This window comes from Zootoca vivipara, chromosome 13 (genome assembly GCF_965207765.1).
Source record: "Zootoca vivipara chromosome 13, rZooViv2.hap1.1, whole genome shotgun sequence".
Lineage (NCBI taxonomy): Eukaryota > Metazoa > Chordata > Lepidosauria > Squamata > Lacertidae > Zootoca > Zootoca vivipara.
In genome coordinates, this window is record NC_142596.1 from 27,098,088 (window position 1) to 27,122,019 (window position 23,932).

Here is a 23,932-nt window from a genome sequence, read left to right on the forward strand (position 1 = left end):
TAGAACAAAAGAGCATCAACAACAGTGGCATTGTGTGATGGTCTTGGTGCAGTATTTAAATTACAGTGGTATCTCGACAACTGAACGACTTGACTTCTGAAGTAGACAACCCCAGAAGTCTTTTTGCCGCGCGCGCCATGCGCAGAAGTGTGGAATTGTGCTTCGCGCATGCGCAGAACGGGTGCTTACGAAGACGGCTGCGGAACGGATTGTCTTACGGATTGTAAGTCAAGGTACCACTCTATAAAGTGCATTTTTGTCGGTAGGAAGGTAGTTAAATGAGGGAGGAGTGTTTATAGAAATGGTCTTCCATGTTTTGCTGTGTGTTTCTAAAGTCACCAATATAGCTTTGAGCTATGGCAGTGTTTACTTGTGTGAAGCCTACAGAACATTACAAGGCTTCCTGTAAAGGTAAAGGGACCCCTGAACATTGGGTCCAGTCGTGACTGACTCTGGGGTTGCGGCGCTCATCTCGCATTATTGGCCGAGGGAGCTGGCGTAGCTTCCAGGTCATGTGGCCAGCATGACAAAGCCACTTCTGGTGAACCAGAGCAGCGCACGGAAATGCTGTTTACCTTCCCGCTGTAGCGGTACCTATTTATCTACTTGCAGTTTGACATGCTTTCGAACTGCTAGGTTGGCAGAAGCTGGGATTGAGCAACGGGAGCTCACCCCGTCGCGGGGATTCGAACTGCCGACCTTCTGATCAGCAAGCCCTAGGCTCTGTGGTTTAACCCACAGCGCCACCTGTGTCCCAAGGCTCCCTGTAGTTGGGGTATATAGTGAGCCAAAGAAGCTCTTTTGGGGAAAGAAATCTTTGCTTGACTACAATTCTTGCTTGCTCCTCAAATACATATCCATTTGCAAGCTTGTTGTAGCTGTTAGTGGGGGCAAACCGTAAGTGATAGGAAGAAAGAAAAAATGGCAACCTCTTACAGGTTGATGGTTTTTATTGCTTTTTGGTGAATTAAAATTAATAAATCTTCCCATAAGCACCTGATTAAATAACAGCCTTTTAACCCTAGAAAGCAGGGGTATCTCTGGACACGAGCTATTTTCCCCAAACCATGCCTGCCCACCTGTCTAGCCCCTCACCCCAATACACCTTGCCTACAGCTAAATCCAGCAACAGTTCTTGCCCGAGGTGGAATCACAGCCAAACCAAAGCTCTCAGTCCTCACAATAGTGATTTTATTAAATTAGTTGCTTTTATAAAACATTGCAGATGTCATAATTGTTAACATAACAATTTGCCCAACTGTCGTAACTGTTGCAATTTGCTAAGCAGGATTCCTGTAAATGAAAAAAATGAAAAACAGCAAAGTCTTGTGAGAGCTCAACTAAAGCCACCACCTGGTGACAAAGAATTCTCCCAAAGAGTCAGGAAAAAAATGTGTATAAACTAAACTGCTTAGACTTAAGCCACAAGTTCCCCCTGCCCAATGCAACAGAACCAGCCTCTGTTCTGACCCAAAGAAAGGGTTATTTGCTGCTTTCAAAAGCTCCGATGTCCAAGTGCAGAATCTTCTCCCTCAGGCCATTTGCCAACCTAATGAAACACCTCAAGCTCTAGTTTAATAGATAAAAGCCATTTTTAATACTAAATACACACCATGCCCCCTTGCTGCAAACTGCTTTTGTTGTCTGGGTAGTCAGTGGAAGAGGTACAGTTAAGGCTGTTATGACTAAACTGTGCTGGTAAGAATACAATTTTGGCCTTGTTGAAATTAATTAGTTTCCAATTCAGTGCTGCTTCTGCTGCTATGAAGTCAAACATGAACAAAGTTCCATTATTTCCTATGATTAAGCAATTGAGCCTCATAATTGTACTCCCATGGCATCGAGATGGGCATCCCAATGCTTCAGCAGCTGAGTGGCGACAAGGTAACCCAACAGCACAAATATACTGCCCTTTTTTGATTGTAGCATTTGGCAGAATTTAAAGGAAAGAAGTTGTGCTACACATTTAAGGGATTATGGGCAACAGAAAGACAACAGGAGGGAGAAGAAATGTCACATGAAGTCTTCAAAGTCTTGTACATAGCCACCGTCATAACCACCATAGTCTGCCAGGTCATCTTTCATAGTCGCTTTTAAACCACCTCCTGGCACCACCCCCTTTTTCTTCTTTTTGGCTTTGTTTTGCTGTGGGAAAGACAGAAGCAGTTTAGGAAGGGATCAATAAATCCCAGGCTCAGCATCCCTCCCCTCAATTAGTGAAGAGAGAGCAGCACTTTCTATAAACACAGAATATGATTTACCGTATTTATTTCATGCAATTTATATGCCACTCGTTTCTTAAAAACAAACCCACCACCCGCAAAGTGGTTTACAAATAAAAGAATGGGCATTGCTTGGATTTTCTTTCATAGAGAAAGAGGTAGTCAAACACGGTATTATGTATCATCTACTGACTATGTGTGTACTGTGTTTCACCAGGAAAAATTATGGATTTAATTGGGCAACGAGAATCGAGAAACTGAACACATTAAACATGGCAATCTTGGGGTGCTTCAGCATAGGTATTGCAAAGATGCACATGGTAAGAGGGAGATGGCAAAGAGTTCTAGCATCAATGCTTCCAATCCTTCCCTGATCTGGCATGGTCCAGATGTATGGAACTTTGTTGTTTAGTCGTTTAGTCGTGTCCGACTCTTCGTGACCCCATGGACCATAGCACGGAACTACAGCTCCCATAATCCCAAGCCATTGGGAATGAGGGGGACTTGGGAGTCCGACAACACCTGAAGGGCACCCAATTGGGGAAAGTTGGATTAACAACTTACAAAGTTGTAAGAACTGAATGCTACCAAGGTCACTGGAAAGAAGCATTCTACAGAAGCTAGGCATCACCCAGAGCAGGGGTCAGCAACCTAAGGCCCAGGGGCCGGAAACGGCCCACAGAGGCCGTTTGATCAGCCCACGAGCCACACCCAAATCCAGCTGCCTACCCGTGCGCTGCACTAAATTGGTGTGACGTGGGAACTTGCTTCCGTGGTGCCGCAACACGCTGAAAATCGCGGGTGCACAATCCGAACCGGCCCAGGCAAGATAAACCTTGCTGACCCCTCACCTAGAGGGCACCCAACACAAGCATTATCAAAGTAAATATGCTCAAGACGTACCTTCTCTTGTTTCTGCTTCTCGCTGCATAGCACTGTCAAGGAATTTGTGATCTTTTTCAAGTCATCAACTTCCACTAAATTGGAAATAAAAGCACAGTTAAGGAGGGTCATTCATATGGCTTTCCAAGCACTGGACCCAGTTTGTTTCTTTTACTGAATAACGGGATTCCTATTTACAAAACAAGTGTGGCATTTTAGATCTCCACAGAAAGCCCCTTTCAGGAAAAAAAATGCTTCAGACAGAATGAAAAGAAGCCAAGGGAAAGAAGGGCTGAAGCTTAATAGCAAAGCATTGTGGGTGTTCAGATGCTTGTGGCCACAAGTTCAGCCTCTGCCATCTCCAGGTTACAAGCACCTCAAATGCAGAGCTGAAAAAGACCCCTCTGCCAAGCAGGGTAGGCAGCCCTGGGTCAATATTCCCAGGTCAAGGTGGCTCTTCCTTATGCTGCGTGTAAGTGGAAAACAGGAGACAGATGAAATAAGCAATTGCTCACAAGCTCTCATGATCTCTGAAAGGAAAACCCCTTAAGTCTCCCAGCTGCTGTGACAGAGATACAAAGGACAAGGCTGATCATAGTGGCACAACCCAATCACAGGAAATATTTTAGGTGGCCATGTAAATAAATGTAAATAGAGATTACAGTAAATAGAGAAAATAGAGATTATGATCCCCCAAACCCTCAGGCAATGCTGATTAGGACTAACTAAAATGCCACAAGGATGTTGACTGTTACGAAAAACAGCAAAACGGAGTAGAAGGGGAGCCAAGTGTAAAATATGTCACAAATAAGCCCAAAGCGCTGCAGTTTGTAACAGTCTTCGTAACAGCACAGGACGTATTATACAGACTAAGAACACCAGCTTAACCCCACCTGACCACCCAGCCTTTCCCAATTGATCCCCATTTTATCTCTTCCACATGTTTAGAAGAACAGAGTGCAAATTTGTGATAAACATACTTACGTGAAATACATACATCTCGAACTAATGCTTCCAAAAAACCAGCATAATATAGGGATTTCTCATACAGTGTAATTTTCTCTTTTAACAATTTGCCGAACTCCGTGAAGTCATCTTTGGAAGATGGATTCATGGCATCTATTCCACACGTGCTATTTACACCTGTAGAAAGAACACCCAATTGATCGAAGTGGTGTTGGAGACAGTGTGGCAAAAATCAATTACATTTCTGTGGTGCCCAGAAGTGAGGAGCAAACCCACCCACCCGATTTCAAGTATCAGGCTCCCTGGTGGCAAATGTGACAACAGAACATCCTTGTGTATTCTATACATGTCTCCACAGCAGGCTCTTAACACTTACCAAAGGTTTCTTTTGCTAACTCAAGGTCTGCCTCTTCTTGCAATTTCTGCAGCCGTAGTTTTTCTGCTGACTGTTCTTCTGGCGTAAGTTCTTTAGATTCTTCCGATTCCTCTAACTTGAAAGAAGTAATAAAATCAAGATCAATTATGTGCAGCAGCTCTTTTGTCAATGCTGCTTAATGTGGGCTTTACAAGCTTGGCATTCATATAGCGAGCATACAATGGGAATATTTTGCATCTTTAATGTCCTTACATGAACACCCCTTCTGAAGAAAATCTGACCACTGAGTTGAGCATGCAGGAGTACCACAAACAGGTTTAACTCTTGCTTTACTCAACTATATTTAAAACAGTGAAACTTCAAAATAATTGCTAATGTTTATATATATAACTAAGCAACAACATAGCAAAAGTTGCAGAGTCCAGTATGAAGCAAAATGTTTTTTTAATCCCCTAGGTATTACAGTACTAGAAATGGATAGTCATGTGAGACTGTAATAACACTGCTTCTACAGGGTCAAATGGACCCCCCTTTTTGCACAAGTTAGCTTTTCGATCATTCAGTTATTTGTCAAAACAAAATTTAAAAAAATCCTTCCAGCAGCACCTTAGAGACCAACTAAGTTTGTCATTGGTATGAGCCTTTGTGTGCATGCACACCTCTTCAGTTATTTGTGTCCATTACCAGGCACAACAGTGATGAAAAACAAGATAAAATACCTCTAAAGCAGGCATAGGCGAACTCAGCTCTCCAGATGTTTTGGGACTACAACTCCCATCATCCCTAGCTAACAGGACCAGTGGTCAGGGATTATGGGAGTTGTAGTCCCAAAACATCTGGGGGCCTAGTTTGCCTATGCCTGCTCTAAAGTCAATATAGTTTGGTTAAAATACAAACACCCCTTCCCTCCTTATTGGAGCCTGGAAAGAGGCCTCAGCAGCATCAAGATGGGGCCTTTAAACACCCACAAGACCCCTGTAGTGCTCAGGGTGGTCATCCCTATTTACCCAGTGTGACAGCTGGCAGTTATGAAAACTTCTTGCAGTTTTTGGTTTCTTCTGCTAGCTGCAAAACACTTTCTTTTGCAATTATAATCAAGTTTGCCTATACTTTCTGTTGTTGTGTCTGGTCTTTAAGCAAGATACAACACTACAAATCCCAGCAGCAAGATCAAGGGCGTTCCCCTCAGAGAAGTCATGTTCACCTGGGGAGCTGGAGGGTGCCTCTTAAAGCTAACCTCACCAGGTTATCTACATACAAGCAGAGGGAACTGACTTGGGACAGCTACACATGTAGCAACTCACTCAAAGCAGCAGCAACTGGAGCAGCTCAGTGTGACCTCACTGGACAAATTTGGAACATCCAGACAAAGATCTCACTGTGTGGACAGAGCTGGCCTTTGCTAACTCAGAAAAGTATTTCCCACCCCCAGCTCTTTGACATCCTCATAGGCAAAGGCTTTTGGGGCTCACTCCTTAACAAGACAAAAGGGCAGGTAAAACTTAATCAAGGCACTGAAATTTATTTGGTGCAGGAAATAGGATCTCCACCCTCTCCTATCTCAGAAATGCCTTACCCTTTTTTTAATCTCCTCTTGCTTTTTCTTCTGCAGTTTTTCCCTCTCTTTTATTTTTTCTGCTATTTTCTTCTTTTCTGAAACTTTGGGTTCTGCAAACAGGGCACAACATTATTTCCTTCAATTTTATTTTTCAGTGCTAAGGATTCAGAACAAGAACTGCTACCCACACATCATCCATAGGTATCCAATCCCATCTGCAGGAAACATGCATAAGGCTGCCCAAGCCACAACCAGCATCCTCCTGCCCCACAAAAGGAGCAGAGTCCCGCCCCTCGCCATATTTCTCACCTGTCTTTACATCTGCCTCCTTTTCTTCTTCCTCTTCCTCATCATCCCAGTTATCCTAGATGGGGGAAAGAGTAGGTAGACTGGTTGTCAGCAATCATGCCCAATGCAGCAGCCCCTGACCCCAACACTAGATCCTTTTTCAAATAATTCAATGCAGTCTTTGGAACCCGAGTGGAAAACTTGGTACCAGGCTTACCACTGAAGTGGCCAGGTTCATTTCCACCACTTCAGATCACTGAGGCCATATGCAAGGGAAGCTGGTAGAATTATGACTCTGCTCTTTAAGAGCCTCACTGCTCCCACTCTTAAGAGTTACAGGAACTGAGAGATGGACTCTCAACTAAGGCCAAGCTCAGCCAGTATGACCCACTCAAATGTTGTTTTTCCAAGGACAAAAAGTAAGTTTTCCTTGGAAAATGAGAAACATTCCCACAGTGTAAAAAGCTATAGAACTTCGCCCTGTTTGGATGCTGTTCCAGGGAGGAGCCCTCAACCGGAGTGCTAAAGCCAGCCATCAGCTGCTTAGCTATTTCCACCAAAGACATCTTAAGACAGCACCCTTAAGCTAATATAGCTGCTGCAAGATGGCCTCTCTGCATCTCACTGGAGCCAGCTCAGCTGCAGACTCGGGTCCTTCCGGCCTTGAATTGCAACAAAGCATCACACTTAATTGCTAACTCCAAGTAGAACACTTTAATTACCAACATAAGTGAAAAACAAGAGGGGTGGAACTGGACTTCCCAGTCCAGAGTGCTTTGCTCACCCAGCAAGTGCCAGAACACAGGAGTTCTGCTGGAGCTGCAGCTCCAACACATGGCACATTGGCTCAGCAGTGTCCCTCATAGCACAGCTGGATCATCTTCCCTTGCACACTATTTTTCCAGTCTGCAATTGACTAACAATAAAACAAGAACTGCCTTCCCTGTCTGGAATTTCTTATTTGCTGCAGCCAAAGGAGTGGTTATTTACAAACCTGTTTTTGAAACAGTAGCAAGGGATGCTTTTTCAATAATCAACAGCACTGATTTACAAGTTACTCATCTCTGCATCCTTGAAAAACTCACTCTGTGTGGATAAGAGACCAACCTATCTTTTGCAAATAAAGTTTCTGACAAAATATACAAGTGTCAACAGATATTTGAAGTATAAGCCAAGGAAACTGAATGTGGCTACTTTTACCCGCAGGATTATGACACACATCAAGCAGTCGCTCATCTCCCACAAGTAAACTAGTGTGCCTGGCCATATTCTAGGGACAGGCCCTCTGACATCCCATTTCCAGAGTCTATAGCTTCTCAGCAGCAACCCTACAAACAGCCACACCCTCTGCCTGGCTTGACACACCTCCATCCATGCCCAGGGCTGATAAGGGCAAGGCTGAACATATGGTCCTACCCAAAGTCCATTTGCTCCCCTGATACAACCATGGCTGTAGTCCCAGAAAAACAAAACAAATTCATGGCTGACAGTTATTCCAGCTCTAAGAATATGACCACTATAGAAATAAACTATATATAAACTATATCCTCATTCTGAAAGAATCTGGCAAGGTAGTTGCATCAGAGGAAGCTAACAGAGAACAGAAGAGACTCAAACATGAACCATCAACAGGGTTATTAACTTACATTAAACTTCCATCAAAGCACCAAAGTTTGTGCTCCAATATGACAAGACATGGACAATTTTACTGTTCTAGGTTGTTTTAAGAGAATCCAAAAATATATTAAAAACCCATCCATCATTAAGAATTTTAGCACACCCATGATTTTTGTTGCAGACAAATCCAGTAAGAATGGCTTGATCAATAGGAATATCTCCCTCTCAAACACTGCATGGTTCCCCAGCTTTCTGTTAAGCCCCCTCCTACATCACAGAAAGGTACAGTTGCCTGACAGTTTCATGCTTTGTCTTGTCTCCTTTTAAGGTGAAATCTGCAAAACTCAACAAGAACTGCTGCATTTTCCTCTCCTGAAAGATACTAAAACTTTGGGGGGGGGGACTATTTCATGTTCTTAGGTTACCCTGAAGTCTGAACAAGCTTGATACAACTATTTCACTTGCCTGGACACCAGCGTGTAATGTTTCCTTGTGCAGGAGATGGTGGCTGCCCCCAGCTTTATGCCCTTCCCCTTCATGATCTCACTCTCTTTCCAAAACATATAGTAATTAGATACTGACTGGTCAGCGGGTAGCTACAGCTGGGTAATCCCACCTGCCTTTCTCTCTGCGGGCTGTGAGCAAGAGAGCCCCACAGCCTAAGCCACGAAACGGACCCAGCCAGCTGCAAGCAAGAGAAGCAGGACTTGGCAAGAGGTCTGAAGTCCGTAGAAAAAAGCGGGGTGCCCTACAAAGATGACCCCGATTCAGTGGGCCGGGGCCATACAGAACTTGCTGAGATCTTCTTGGGCCCGCTCTCCCCTCCTCACATACACACTGTACAGGCAGCGTAAAGCATTTGGCCCTGGCTGTGCCACATGCCCCAGGGCCAAATCCTGCCCTAGATGAGCAAGTACCAAAGCCGAGCCACAACCAAGTCCCACACGGCTTCTCCCGCGGGGGGCAAACTCCCAGATCGACTGGGAAAACGGTTTCCACGTCCGGGGCTCCCTGGAACGACTGGCAAGGGACTGAAAGGGGGCGCCGAGAGGCCGCGCTAGCCGAGCAGCCCTCGAACCAGCCACGCAGCAGCCCCGGCACCTGTTGGGCCGCCACATGGCAGAAGCGGAAGCGGTCCAGCAGGCGGCGGCCTGAGCAGCCCCCACCCCCATTACATACAGGATCCTTTCCTGCTGAGTCATCAGCCCCTTTCCCGAGCCGGGAGACCCAGCACGACATATGGAGGGCCGCGGAGGAAGGACGGGGAGGCAGATCCAACACGTCCCCCCCCGCTCGGAGAAGACCCCCCCTCATCCGCTTCAAAGTCCCCACCCCTGTCGTGGGGGGAGGCAGAGGCGTCTCCATAGCGACCGGGCCTACAAGGGGCCGGAAGGGGAGAAGCTTCTTAACAGGCCTGAGTGGGGGCCCCTCCGCTGCCCACCTTGACGTCGTCGTCCTCGTCCTCGCCGGCCCATCGATCCACCGCCACCACCCCGGCCGGCGTGGGTAGGAGCCGCCTGGCCACGGGGTCCGGCGCTTCGAAGGAGTCCACGTCTGTGGCGGGAGAAGGAGGAAAAGCAGCGTCAGCAGACGGGGCTGGGCCGAGGGAACGAGGAAGGGGGAGGGAGGGAGAGAGACGCGCCGCTGGGCCGGACTAGGCCAGGTCGGACTTACCCCAGGAATCCGCCTCGGCCGCCATCTTGCCCGCTTGCTCGCTCAGGCCAGTCAGGCAAGCAGGAGGGAGGAGGAGTAGTAGTAGACGTCAGTCGCGCGGAGCATGCCGGGATGGAGGGGGGACAGAAGGCCGACGCGGAGCAATAGGCGGAAGTACCGCCGACCCGCTCCGCCCCCTCCTAGACCACGACGGCGACGTTGGCCATAGATTTACTAAAACGATAACTTGACCACGGGGACCCAGCTTCCGGTTCTGTTTAGGGTTTAAGGGCGGGTGGGAGTTGCCGCCTGTTACCCGAAAAAGCAGAGGAGTCTCTGCAGACTTCCGGCCGCCGCCTTGACATTCATGTATTCTACGGGTGAGAAAAACAGCCCCAGACCTCATGGTTTACGCTCTGACACAATCACGGCGCAAAAGCGAAAGGGGTTGCAGGGCGGAGATCGGGGAAGCGGAGCAGCCTCAGGCCCTAGAATTCTTGGCATGGCCAGCTTGCGGGAGGCAGAACAGCTTAAGCAGAGGCAGCGGCAAAAGTTGCTGGTGGGGAGGCCCTGAGCTCCAAGTGCAATGTCTGGGGATGGCTAACCCTTGAGGGAGGAGCCCGTGGAGTTCATTCCACGATATCATAGAACTGTATGGAGTCATCTAATGCCGCGCAATGCAAGAATTACAGCTGAAGAATTCCTGACAGGTGGTTATCCAACCGCTACTTAAAAACCTCCCATCAAAGTGAGTCCACCACTTTCTGAGGAAATCCGTTCCACTGTCCCAACAGTTCTTACGGTCAGAAAGTTATTCCTGATGTTTAGTCACAATCTCATTTCTTGTCATTTGAATTCATTGGTTTGGGTCCTCTCCTCTAGAGCAGCAGAAAACAAGTTTGCTCCATATTCCATGAGACAGCCCATAAAATAGAAAACACAGTGGACTTATAGAAAATATGAAACACTTATGCTTGCAGGGATTTGAACTGGTGACCCTGCAGCCTGTCTTAGTCCCCTTCACTTTTGCATTACTGCAAGTCTACTGGCCTTTCCCAGCTGTTGTCTCCACTTTCAAGGCTTCTAATGCAGAATAAAGTTGACTGTTGCTTTTTGTTACTTGAAAACAATTATTCTGTTACATTAGGCTTTTTGTAGCCTTATACCATTACTGCCTCTTGCTCAGCTGCTATTCACTGCTATCCTGAGAGCCATTTCACACATGACACTGTCAAGACAGGTAGTCACTACCCTACCTATTATTTAATTCAATCTCAGGCTCTCATCTTTTGGCAGAATGACAGCTAGAGGCACCAGTGTGGTATTTGAACTTGGACTTAGAATAGCCAGCTGGCAGTGGCAACCAGCCTGGCCAAGTATGCCTGCCTCCTTTATTTTTTGCTTTGAACTGCTGTGACTGAAGTGGGAGCTCACTGAGGCTCAGGACTTTGCAACAGGCAAAATTCCCACCTTTTACTCTAGGGGGCACCCTGCCACCTCCTTGCTCAGCTCTAATCAGCAAGAGCAACCTTTTTCAGCTGTGGGCCAGTCCACCCGTCCCTCAGACCATGTGGTGGGCCAGACTATATTTTTGGGGGAAATATGAACGAATTCCTATGCCCCACAAATAACCCAGATACATTTTAAATAAAAGCACACATTCTACTCATGTAAAAACACCAGGCAGGCCCCACAAATTACCCAGAGATGCATTTTAAATAAAAGGACACATTCTACTCATGTAAAAACACGGTACTTCCCGAGAAGGCGATTGGGCCACATCTGGCCCCCGGGCCTTAGGTTGCCTACCCCTGGTCAAGAGTTACACCTGGCAGCTCTGTGAATCTGCAGAGGTTTTTAAAACACCCTAAGCACATGCATGTTTCAGATTGTGTGATCAATTTTCTAGCAGCCGGACAGGAGACTGCAGAATACATTAGGCCTGCCCTGGATGCTGCAATCAAAAGGGACAGATTAGCAGCCTCTAGGTTGCTGGGAATCAGGATTGGAATCAGTTGGAAGGGTGGAAGAGTAATCTAGTCCAACCTTGTTTCTCAAGTGCCTCTGAAAAGCCTGCCTATAAACGAGAAGCACTTTAGCGAAGTGAATAGCAGGTACTCTATGTACCTGCAGCAGCTTTCACCAACCTGGTGTCCTCAAGGTGTTTTGGAGTACAGCTCTCATCGGTTTTGCCTGGGCTTTCTCTGCTTTTTGCCCCTGGATGGGTTTTGAGATTCTTTGATTCAGCTTGGCTCAGGGCATCCTTTGCCAACCTGGGGGCTGATGGGAGTTAATGGTCCAAATCATTTGAAGGCACCACTCTAGCAGAGGTTGTGTTAGGTTCTAACAAAAAACAAACGTAAGTTTGCCACCACCACCCCTTTTGTATTTAAAAAGAGTAAATCTCCCTTTGTGTGTGAATTACTTCTAAGAGAAGATAAAGATTTAATTTAACATAAAGCTGCATTTGTTAGGAAACCTGATGTCTTGAGCATGCTCAAAACTAAGCACTTGCACAACCCTGCTCAGGGAAGTTTTTTGTTCGTGATTCTGTACTGTGTTTTTACTATTTTTTTGTTGGGAGCTGCCCAGAGTGGTTGGGGCAACGCATATAAGTAAATAATAATAATAGCAGAGATCCACAAACCTATGGAGATGTACGTAAGATAATAGATCTAATTTTTACTGTTTACAAAGTGCTGCACACCCGTTAACTTTGGAATTTTTTTGTTAGGATTTCATTCTTTTTTAAAAAAAGCTGGAGTTGTGGATAGGTGGTGCCAGATGACTTGCTGTCCCATTTCTGATTTTTACTTGAATGAGGAAATTCAATATCCTAAGCCATTAAGGAATGTCATTGGCTGCTTGGGGGTTAGTAGTAGATTTTGCTTTAGGTTTTAAGTTCTTGCTGTTCACCTCTAACCCCCAAACCAATGTCAGCCATATTATGCATGCAAAATCATTGAAAAATAAACTTAAAACAAAGGAAAATGTATAGTAGAAATAACATATTATGCCCTTGTAATAACTAAACAGTGGGGTTAGTGGCATATATTCTTGTTATCAGTTTCAATCAGTGAGCTAGAAAAACTGGTATGTCCCATTACACAGTCCTTCTCAAGATAACATTCAGTCTATACTGATCATTTCATTGAAGGGTTCCTTTTTAAATTACTAAGCCATTTGCAAAATGCCTAAATATTCTGATTTGCTTTAGACAATCTATGGCTGCTTTCTGATTTTTATTTTAATAGTCTGTTCATTTTTATATGTGACTGGTTGATCATAAACTATATTCATAATTAACTTCGTTTTTAAAGGCACCAAAAATGCACAAATGACTAACATTTTGAGCATCAGAAACCAGTTCACAAAAGGATGCAAAACATGACAGCCAGCGAATGAAGAATTAAGACGCTGATCTGAAAGTGCTCAAATCTTCATGAATACAAAGTAGCAGCAGCTTGTTGTGATAGCCAAACCCAGACTAAACCCTGCAAATGGAAAGTGCGCCAAAAATAATTCTTAGCAGATTAGAACTTGATACGGCTCAATAGCCACACCAGAATATAGTTGAAGCAGCTTAATTATGGTTTGGGCTGATACTTGAATTGACCAAGCACACTTTGCAGATATTGGACTAAGAAACCATGATTTGTGCTAACTAGGCCATGGCACAATGTCTGCCTTGGCAAACCATAACTACAGCTGTAGCTTTACCTCCAGAGAATGGAAACAGGGATTGCTGAGCACATGGAACATAAAAGGAGGCAGCAGTTTTAAGCTGTGTCTGCCTGTCCATTTGGAAAAGAATCAAAGATGGGTGCTTTTGCTAAAGGGGTGGGGGTGACAGATGAGGAAAATCTTAACAACTTTGGACTTTTCTTTATGCAAGTAGGAATTCAGCAGGAGTAAGTGATGGAATACAAGTTTGTGTCCTTTGCATTTTTTCAATGATAGTTCTCAAAATGCCAGATTTGGCCTAAATGATTTGTTCTCTATAACAAAAGGAAGACCTTCCCATACTACCTTGTTTAGTTATTCCAAATTCAAGAAAAACAACAACCCAACCATGTCAAAAGATTGAAATCGCAACACCGTATGACATTTACAATAACCATAGTAGCATTTTTACATTTCCACTGAAAAGGGACAATGGGAATTAAAAATCAGACTTGCACCAACTTACAAAATGATACTTTAATATGTATTTACAGAGCAGCCTGCAATGGTTGATTTTAGCTGTCCTAGGTAGGACTGTAGTTTTCCCTACAATTTCTAATAATCGTTGTTGTAAAAGCTCATATTCTTTCTTCTTTTTCTCTTCAGTGATCAGACATCACAGAACAGGCAGGTTTGTAATATGCACTGTGTCAGCTTCACTAAAAGCAGTGGGGTTTGTAATGGATTTTTTTTAAAAAAAACCTGGAAATGCACAAATGCTTCAGAAAGGTACTCTAAAAAAGATGCTGTACAGTTTTTCCTTCAAGTCACCAAAAAATGTCTAACTATTTATTTGGTGGGGAGAAGGTTCTACTCACTTATTTGTGCACTGCAGAAAATAAAGAATCTCTCTGTGCCTACCTTCCACTGAGGCAGGTACATTTTGCTCCCATCGCAGCTGCCATTATCGTGCTGCTGTCATCCCACTTTTAGCTGGTGCCTCTATCAAGCTGAAGAAACTCAGCATGGGGAGGTGTCCCTGCAAAGCCTCCGCGGTCAATTTCTGTATTCAAGTGTGAACAGAAAGAGTGTGCATGGGATGCCTCTTCCTAGAGACCACTGGGAAAAACTGCTGTGGCTTGTTAGCATCGGTAGGAGCAATAAGGGAGTGTTTCTTGGTTATCACTAGATGTATCTTCCTTTAAAAAAAATTATGTGGGAAATTTAAAATTTAACGTTTTCAAAATCAAATGTATCTATATCCCTATTTTTAGCAAAACAGGAAGGGAGTGGGGTCACTTCTCTGCAAACACATACACATTTATAATTATATATGTATATGTATATATATATATAAATATAAATATACACATACATATATATAATTTATTATACATACATATATATGTATATACACATTTATATATATATATATATAAAATTAGTAACATTATTTACATTTTATTTCAATAAAGACGTTAAGACAAACAGCATAAAGATGTTCAGATGCCCTAAAGATAAATACATTTCAGAGATTCTCATTAAAATGAATTTGTAGCATTTTCCTGCAAGCAAAATACCTTTAGCATTCTAGATAGCAAATGCCTTCTCTCTCTCTCTTTCTTTCTTTCTGCAGAAAATCCACCAAAATTTTGTTTCAAATGAATAATGATTTTCCACAAAGCAGGCTTGCTCTACATGCTTACTTTTTTTTAACAGTTCAGTGACACAATGTGTGCTAGCTACATATACAACAGATAATATAGTAAGAAAACACTCAACCTGATGAAAAGTTAAAATCTTCATTAATACATTGGAAAAAGTTGACATAACTCATGCCTTTTAAAATCAAAAAATACAAAAATTAAATGTTTTCCTAAAAAGATTTTCCTTATTTTAAGGACTCATTTGAAAATGAAGCTGCGTGTAATTTGTACAATAAAATTGTACAAGTAAACAGGTAATATACATAAAAAATTAATTGACATACTTCTCAATTATCAGTTGTCCACCTTTAATTTCCAATACTGTACTTTCTTTAACAAGCATACAAAATATCAAACTTCTCTTTAGAAAAAGTGCCATTCTGCAACACCCTTTACACAAAAACAGCCCGAGCCTATGGCATGTCAATGCAGTTTAGAGGCAAAGCTTACTAACTTTTACAAATTTTTCCCTTCCATAAAAAGCCTCCTAAAAAGGAGATTACACTCCATTAAAAAAATATCAGCCTCTTTGTACAAGCTGCATTAGAGAACCAAGGCTTGAAAACCATTTCCATATAGCATAGAAAACCACTCTGATAGCATATCAGCTGCACTGGTGGCAAAGGAGTGTACTGAACCACAGGGTTATGCACAGTTATTGTGGTGGCCCTGTCCCTGCTAGGCAAGAAGTTTAGCGTTGATTGTAACAAGCTGCATAGCAGAGAGACCAACCCACGCAAGACAGTTTCAAATACTGAACTGCTCTCCACAATAATTCATTCTTGGAGGACACTGAAGGCAGAAGTAACTGAATTGCATTAGACCAAACAAGCTCTCCCCAAGGACTTGTATTATGCCCAGTAGACTCTGAGGTATTGATCCTTGTCCATCAGCCATGTGCACCACCACAATAGATCATCTCTGTCCAGAGTACATGCCATCACAATGGTTTAAATATTCTGAATATTAGTAATTCTTATATTTTTTCTTATCTAGCCAGTCTCTTGATTTTTTTTGAAAATTTCCACTACAGTAGAATATTACAGAAACAAAAAATATATATTTAAACACAGATTTCTAAATGAAACTTACATGGAATAAAACTAGATAATATTTTTAAACAAATATACAGTATGCAGGCAGTCAAAGCAGGAAAATGGCCATTCAATTGTATAATAAAAAACTAATAAAACTTGGCTATTCCCAGAAAAACTATGAAGCCGCCTCAACTAAAAGGAATGCATAATGAAATTCTAAACTCTAATACAAGTCAAAAATGTAAGAAGGTTATAAACCTTAACAGGAAAAAAAAACATTTACTGGCCATTCCTGTTGAAATGAGAATCTTAAAAGTAACACAAAGTGGCTATAAACCCACTTAGAGAGCACCAAACAGAGAGAAAAGAAAAAGAGTCCATTTTCAATCTCTGTTATTTCATAAAATCCTGTGTGTGTATTTATAGGTCAAACTGCTGGTGGCAGAAACAGAATTCTTTAAAAACGGCAGATGTCCTGTACATAAAAAAATTATTGGAGTTGCACTAGTTCTAAAGACGCTTCTGTTCTAGCCTACCTACTGTATGGATTCCATTTGGCGAATATTTATTATATAAAGTTCTTCTGTAACCCTTGATTATTGTTGGGCACCAGAGATAAGAAAAGCGAGACAGGGTACAAAAATGCAAAAATTTCAACAGTAATGGCAATGTTTTTGTTTTAGTCCAAAAAGAAAAAAGAAAAAAAAGGTCCTGCATTTTCTTCTCCTTCAGCTACCTGGCAAAGCATTGGTGTTTAGTCAGGGGGTAGTAAGTCGTGCAAGCGAAATCTGTCTCTGATGTGAGGTCGAACATCTTCATTCTAAAAAGAAGCAATGAAAGAAAAACCAGTAACTTCCATGTCTCACATGTAAGAAGCGGCTCCACTTGTAAAGTGTATGGTAGTTCACCACCACAGCAGAAGAAAATATGTCAACAGAGATTCTAATTTTCAACTGCTCACCTGCAGCTTTCCACAACTCCCTTTTACTCAATGCTATGCCTAAACCTACTTCTATGAAGAATTTCCAAGTACACTGACTTCTTGCATGCATGTAAAATCCAGTGAATGATTTCACTTTTGTTCCTCTCCAGCCCAATTCCAGAGACTAAAGGCAGCTCCACTACTCTAGCCATCCTCTGCAAAATTCCACATTGCTCGGCCTCCTAAAAGCGTTCAACCTTGAGCTTTGGCAGACTTTACATTAACTAATGCAGAAGCTATAGCAGGAGTGGAGAACCTCCAACCCATGTGCCAAATTGGAACCTGTGCTGGGCAATTTAAGCCAGGCAGGCTAGAGGCTCCCCACCCCACCCCTGCTCTAGCTTCTTTTCCCCAAACCACACCAACCTGCCCCACACCAAATGAGACATGCAGCATCAGGTGTGGGGCAGGTGCACAAAGTGCCAAACCTTAGAAGTGCATTCCTGATTACTCCCATCATTAATTGGTGAATGGGCACTTAGAGCAAGCCAAATGGGATTGGGTGCACTACTAAGTTTCCCATGGGGAATTCCATAGTGCAGACAACCCCACAAGAAAGCAGAAGTCTATTAGCTGACGTATGCTAACTTCAAGCTCCATGGGACTTGTTGCACTACCGAGCTCCCCAAACGGAACTCCACAGGGAGTTGAAGGGGCTTGCAAAGAGCAGAGGAAAAGCTCCTTGCAGGAAGCCCTGCTAAGTGTTTTGAAGTGCCAGTGATCACCTGATCAGTGGTGCTGAAATCACTGCACAGAAATATTTGCAAACCCTGCATGGTGATCTGGAATCCCAAACAATGGTTTTTTAGGTATGGCTTTTTACATCAACACCAGCTTCCTGAATTATGCCCAGAAAGCAACAGAGGGCCACTACACATGTAATGCTATCAAGTTTTAAGAGGAAAATTATATCAAACGATTAATCACTGAAACACATACCATTTCTACAAGTTTCTCCAGAAAAGGAATCAATTTTAGGAGCTCATTGTCATTTTTATCCATGAACCAGCTCTCTATAGGAATTCCATTTGAAAGCTAGAAAAAGCAAAATATCAGAGAAAAGTTTAATTATTTATATGTTTTTATTTATTTAAATTTATTTAAATTTATAAACCCATCCTTCATTCAGCTCACAATGCATATTATAATTTAAGGTAAAGGGACCCCTGACCATTAGGTCCAGTCACAGACGACTCGGGGGTTGCAGCGTTCATCTCGCTTTACTGGCCGAGGGAGCCACCGTTTGTCTGCAGACAGCTTCCTGGACATGTGGCCAGCATGACTAAGCCGCTTCTGGCAAAGCAGAGCAGCATATGGAAACGCCGTTTACCTTCCCGCCAGAGCGGTACCTATTTATCTACTTGCACTTCGACGTGCTTTCGAACTGCTGGGACTGAGCAACAGGAGCTCATCTTACTGCGAGTTTCATTTTCGGCAATTCCCCTATGAGTCCAACTGTCCCCAAATATGAAAAACAGTAATGGTGGGAAATAAGTTGGAAACTTCAGTGCATCTTGCTTTACTACAGATTGTAGCCACAATCAATACAGTGCAACTTCTATTTCTGTCAACAGATCATATCAAAACTTTGTTTCCTCTCCATTCCAGAGATTTCATGCTTAATGCTGAAACAATAACTGGCCCCTAATCCAGGAAGGCATGTGAGGGCAAATCTCTTAACATGACCAAAACTAATACAGGATAAGGTCAACAGTGGTGTCCTAACTCTGATTGAACCACATAATTTTACATAAGCACACTTTTTCAGTATTTATCATGAAATTTTGTGGTAGCAAACTGCCCTTCAAATTGTAAAGTCCTGTATACATTTTGTGGTGAATTAGGTACTTGTCCCCGCATGCAAAAACAAAAATCATGCTTTTTTACTTGCTGAGGCGACAGATGAAGTTACGTTAGCATTTGTTTGGTCTCCAAAGCCAGCTGCGGAGAAAACACTCACCTGATAGGCAAAGGCTTGTGGTGAATTGTCAATAATAATAGTTTTTGAGAGATCTCTACCAAGGATATTTAAATCCTTTATGTAGTTTCCTTGTACACAAACACAATGCTCACGGAAAAGTCGATGCCTGTATTTGGTTAAAAGAACACATTCAGATTACATGAAGAAAAATGTATATGAAGAAAATGCTGTTTTTTACAAGATTTCCTCTCTTTCACGGGATTTAATGTTAAGAATTGTCTTTTTATTAAATGGTAGTTTTTTGGTGTGTGTGGTGTTATATCTGTTTGAAAAATAGATGTTCAAAACACAGCTAAAGGTTGTTGTTTTTTGGCTGAAAAATTGGTTTTTTAATTATCTGCAGTACAGTATATTTACCCAATATATATATAGCACGCAAAACCAAATAAGGCCTTGTGTTCTTAATGATTAACTTGACCAGGAGGTGGAGCACCTGTGCTGTTAACTATGGAAGAAAATCAGGCAATGATGAAGTGTTTTTACAATGATCCCGTAACATTTGGAGAGAACCCAAAGACAGCCAAGCCTCAACTGCCATCTTTCACGCACAAGTCCATCAGGAGAATTCAGTTGTTGTTCTTATGTTGTTGTAGTTTTCATGTTTGAGCCTAATTTATTTGTACTGATTTAATTTTTACTATCATCTGCCAAAAGAACTTTTGTTATTGTGTGGGATATAAATATTATGAATAAATAAAATAGGATGGCTCATCTTCTGGGTTCCAAACATCCAGCCGTGTCTTCCTTCAGAATAGTACACACTATCAGGCCAACCGACCCCTCCTCCCAAGTTTCTGTTTTTCTTTCCCAATATTCCAACATTCTGTGGCTCCTGGACACTACTGAGCATGCCCAGCAAACATTTGGGAGTTTTTCTTTTTCGCTTTTAAAAATGTTTTGTACTGCTGCATACCTCGGGGTTCACCCAAGCGTGCCGATACCTCCCTCCTGTTCCTCAGTAGCCCAATTCTGTCTGCACTCAGCCACATGAGTTCACTATTAGAAGGAACAAGTGGGACCTGCAACAAAATGTTGCATCATTAACATGAGTGCTTCTCTTCAGACTTCTAGCCAGTCACATATTTTTCCCCAGGATACTAGGTGCTGCTAGGGACTCAAGCAAGTCAGTCCATCTCACCCTCACCCCCATTCCAGGCCAACTGAATATCCTATTTTTCATTTACCAGTACACTCCCTCATATATGTAGGAATCGCTACCTCATTGGCAGGTAGCCCCATTTTTCTCCCATGTGGGCCTTTCAGGTGATGCTGGACTCCAACTCCCAGCACCCCCAGCAGCTAATCAATGGTCAGGGATGATGGGAGTTGTAACCAACCACATCCAGAGGGCCCCCACAGATTTCCCACCCCTTCACTAGATCATCTGAGTTGCCACCACATATGTGAATAAAATGGATAATAAATCCTCCAATAGCAAACTCAAGGGGATTGAGTGATGACAGGGAATTGGGAGCCAAAATGGAGTCACTGAGAATCAAGAGTAATATTTTAAAATGCTTAGTGAACCCTAAAGTATGCAGAAATACACTTTTAAAAACACCCTCACCCCGGAACATAGAGTCCAATGAGAACTGAGCATGTCACCAGTGCATAGCTGCCAAGTCTCCCGATTTCCCCGGGAAACCCCCGTTTTTTAAAGCCATTTCCGGCTTCATCCCGTACGGCGAAATATCCCGTAATTACCCCGATTTCTCGAGACTGTGCCCGTCTTTGTGAATGTGGTGCTCTTTCCCGTCAACCAACCGTACCTCGTCCACCTCCTCAGCTCTGTGCCCGCCCCTTTCTCTCCTTGTGATTGGCCGCCTTGGCAGAGTCTCCCTCAGGGATTGGTAGCCGGCATGCTAAGGAGGGTTTGGCTGTGCACTGTGTAATTAAGTTAGTGGGGCTGTCTCAGTACGCGCTAGAAGCGGCGGTGAGCTGGTCCAATCTCTATGGAGGTGACGGAGGGAAGCGCTCGGTGGCTGCTGGCGGGCTCCTCTAGCAGCAGCAGCAGCAGCCTGTGCCTCTCTCTCTCTCTCTCCCCTCCCAACCCTCCACCCCCTTTATCGGTGGATAATGTTCAGAGCCTGCTTTTCAAACGCCCACTGTAATAAAAATGATCTCTTGTAAATCCAAAATGATCAATCTCTTCTCCCTTTCTTCTTCTTCTTCTTCTTCTTCTTCTTCTTCTTCTTCTTCTTCTTCTTCTTCTTCTTCTTCTTCTTCTTCTTCTTCTTCTTCTTCTTCTTCTTCTTCTTCTTCTTCTTCTTCTTCTTCTTCTTCTTCTTCTTCTTCTTCTTCTTCTTCTTCTTCTTCTTCTTCTTCTTCCTGTCCTCCTCCTCCTCCTCCCTCCTTTATGATCTCCTTTCTGCAAGACCCGGACGTTCAAGAAGGGGAGGGTGTGTGCATGTGCGTGTTTTGGGGTTTTTTTTGCATTGCACCGAGCGCACTTCTCCAGGTCTGGGTCTGTCCCGTCCCCCGTCCCTCGTGCTCAAGCTCTGCTTCCCTGTCCCCCCCATCAAACTCCAGGATTTCAGTTTATTATTTTATTACACCATCAATGCTCGCCCTCCTCCTCCCCAGCTGCTGCTGCCGCGGCTGCTGCTACAAACACATCCCTTTCCAAGCCCCCTCCCCTCACTGTGCCTTTTTCCTCTTTATTAATGTAATATTGGGGAAGGAGAGGAGATGCCCTCCTCCCGGGGAGCCCCTTCCACGGGGCCCCTATCCCCCCGCCCGGCGGCAGAGGAGCGTGTGCGCTCTTCGGATCGGCTGCTTTTCTGTCCCTCTCCAACGGGCTCCCCCCCCCCAGCTCAGGGAGGGAATGGGTGGTGGATTCCTCCTGAGGGTGGAGGAAAGGAAAAAAGCCAGCGGTAGCAACACAATCTTTCAATCTCGCCAGCCAGCTCGTGCCAGGGAACTTAAAGGAGTTCGCGCGCCCGCGTGCGGGGGTTTTTCGCTTCAAGGAATGCAAGCGAGAGAAGGGAGCAGGTAGGGCAGCAGGGCTGTTGCACCCCTCGAGGCGCAGGCAGAATCCGGGGAGAGGAGGCGAGCGGGATCGCCTCTGGCTGAGGAGGCTCTCTGTGTGGGTGGGTGTGCGCTCGCTCGGCGTGTGTGTGTGTGGCGCACCTCTCATCTGCTGGCTGCTCCTGCTGCTGCTGCATTTGTGAGCAGACTGAGAAGGGAAGGAGGTGAATGCCGGAGGTCCTTTCCGGAGCCTCCGCGAGGAAAAGGGAAGGGGGCTGAGGGAGGAGGAGAGGGCTGGCTGGGTGGCTGGGCAACCTTCATGGAGCCTCGGCTCCTGGGCTGGAAATCGGGCAGCGCTGGCACCGGAAGTTGCTTCTACGCAACTTCCGGTGTCGGTCTGCTGTGGTCCCGTATTTTTCTAACCCAGACTTGGAAGCTATGCACCAGTGGCCACTGCAAGCTGCTATGGAATGCTGACATAATTTGGTAAAGAAAACCAGGAAATGGAAGGCTGGGGTGGGTAGGAATGGAACCAACTGGCCTGCTTGAGCCCCTCAGAACTTGGAGGAAGGTATGGCTGGCTGTCAGGTGGAAACCCTGAACATGAGCACTCAGTAAGGCCTGGGGAGATAATGCAGCATTTTGTTGCAGGCACCATTTGTTGTTATACTGTTCAATGTTTCCAAGGTTTCAAAATAGCCTGTTGTCAGCGTTTTATCTTCACCACATGCGTTTCCATGTGTATTCAGCTATGATAACTAAAATGCACTCAGGTTCTATATCATAATGGTTTATGCTGCAATTCTGATAAAAAAAGAAGTAACAGCCACCACTTGGTCATCAAGCTTACCTGACCAGTTGCTTTTTGGGGTCTAGTATGTTCAGCAATTTGTCTGCATACACCTTCTTTGAAGCAGTAAAAAGAATGATCTGAAAATGAAGGGAGGGCACTGTTATTATCTGTTCTACTGCTGAAGGCTACGATAATCATACAAGATCCAAGTTAAGTCCCTTTACCTCATAGATTTGGGACATACGCTCCAAAAATTCTCTGAAGAATGGTCTTAATCTCACATAAACCTAGAACAAAAAGAAAAAGCAATTTTAAAATACAAAGAATACAATAGGGACATTTTGCTTCAAATGGCAGGTGTTTCTTAAACTATAGTTGGTGGACAGTCCCACAGCAGTGAAAATTTACAGTAAAATACTTATTATATTCAGTAATTGAAGAAGAAATAGTAATGCTAGATAGGTGTAAAATTCTTATTACTGTTTGCTTGTATAATTGGAAAACAAAACAAAACAAAACAAAAAACAACCCAGTTATTGTTTGGTTCATATGTTAGTTTGTCCATATGTTTTATGATAAATCAATAAAAATTACTACTACAACTCACTCAAAAACATCATCTATTGCACTTGATACAAAAACATCATCTATTGCACTTGATACAATGACAATTGTACCAGGCAGCATATTATTATTATTAAGAATATTTATAAACCACCAACACATAAAAAGTATCAAAACAGTGTACAGTAAAATCACCATAAAAGTTTTAAAATCTTAAAATTATAGAATCATAAAATACAGAATACTTTGTCTCACCAAAACTGTATCAAATTAATTTTCTACAGGCAACAAAATACCAGGATTCTAGGTGCCTGTCTGATTTCAATAGGAACAGTGTTTCAAATTACTGAAAGTCTTTGTATGCTATTTCAGCATGTTCCCCTATACTGAAAGCCTCGGTATGTGGAGAAACTAAAAAAGTATGGGATAACCGGGACAATCGGGAAAGCTTCTCCAGATGAGCACAGTATGTAAGGAACAAGGCAGTCCCTTCAGGTAACCAGGTCATTTAGGTTAATACACCTTTTTAATACACTGAGCTTAGTTCAATTATGTACTGGCAGCAAGTGCAGAGCTTTCTTCATCTGTGTAATATGCAGTGTTATGCACTGTGTAATATGCAGTGTTCCAGCAACAATTGGGGTGCAGCATCCTGCACTAGCTACAATTTCTGAACC

At 43.6% G+C, this 23,932-nt stretch overlaps 2 protein-coding genes and 1 long non-coding RNA gene across 6 annotated transcripts in view; 1 reads left to right on the plus strand and 2 right to left on the minus strand.

Annotated features, from left to right (window-relative positions):
- Positions 1-52: 52 nt before the first annotated feature.
- Positions 53-3,337, plus strand: LOC148683666 (uncharacterized). The gene is made up of 2 exons (XR_015946819.1): positions 53-223; positions 2,440-3,337. It is a non-coding gene; the product is annotated as an uncharacterized LOC148683666 (long non-coding RNA).
- On the minus strand, positions 1,169-9,636 carry EIF3J (eukaryotic translation initiation factor 3 subunit J). Its single transcript, XM_035131872.3, has 8 exons — positions 9,584-9,636; positions 9,351-9,463; positions 6,314-6,368; positions 6,023-6,114; positions 4,447-4,561; positions 4,089-4,247; positions 3,126-3,199; positions 1,169-2,145 (listed from the first exon to the last, which is right to left on the minus strand). Exons 1-8 carry the CDS (start codon positions 9,606-9,608, stop codon positions 2,014-2,016), a joined length of 765 nt encoding a protein of 254 aa, XP_034987763.1. The 5' UTR covers positions 9,609-9,636; the 3' UTR covers positions 1,169-2,013.
- Positions 9,637-13,747: 4,111 nt separating this feature from the next.
- The window catches only part of CTDSPL2 (CTD small phosphatase like 2), a 51,215-nt gene continuing 41,030 nt past the window's right edge, over positions 13,748-23,932 (minus strand). For all 4 annotated transcript variants that reach the window (XM_088656797.1, XM_088656798.1, XM_035131873.3 and 1 more), the window contains 5 exons: positions 22,916-22,978; positions 22,749-22,828; positions 18,911-19,037; positions 17,890-17,985; positions 13,748-16,788 (listed from right to left, as the gene is read on the minus strand). In XM_088656797.1, the coding sequence (XP_088512923.1) occupies positions 16,723-16,788; positions 17,890-17,985; positions 18,911-19,037; positions 22,749-22,828; positions 22,916-22,978 (432 nt within the window). In that variant the 3' untranslated portion in view covers positions 13,748-16,722. The remainder of the gene's footprint in view (positions 16,789-17,889; positions 17,986-18,910; positions 19,038-22,748; positions 22,829-22,915; positions 22,979-23,932) is intronic.

What these genes read in the sequence shown, in the direction of transcription:
- EIF3J (XM_035131872.3), bottom strand. Translation starts at nt 9,608, where the DNA reads ATGGCGGCCGAGGCGGATTCCTGGG. An exon ending in GGCCGAGGCGGATTCCTGGG is followed by an intron (nt 9,464 to 9,583) that starts GTAAGTCCGACC and finishes CTCCCGCCACAG; the next exon opens with ACGTGGACTCCTTCGAAGCG. An exon ending in AAGAGGAGATTAAAAAAAGG is followed by an intron (nt 4,562 to 6,022) that starts GTAAGGCATTTC and finishes ACTTCTTTCAAG; the next exon opens with TTAGAGGAATCGGAAGAATC.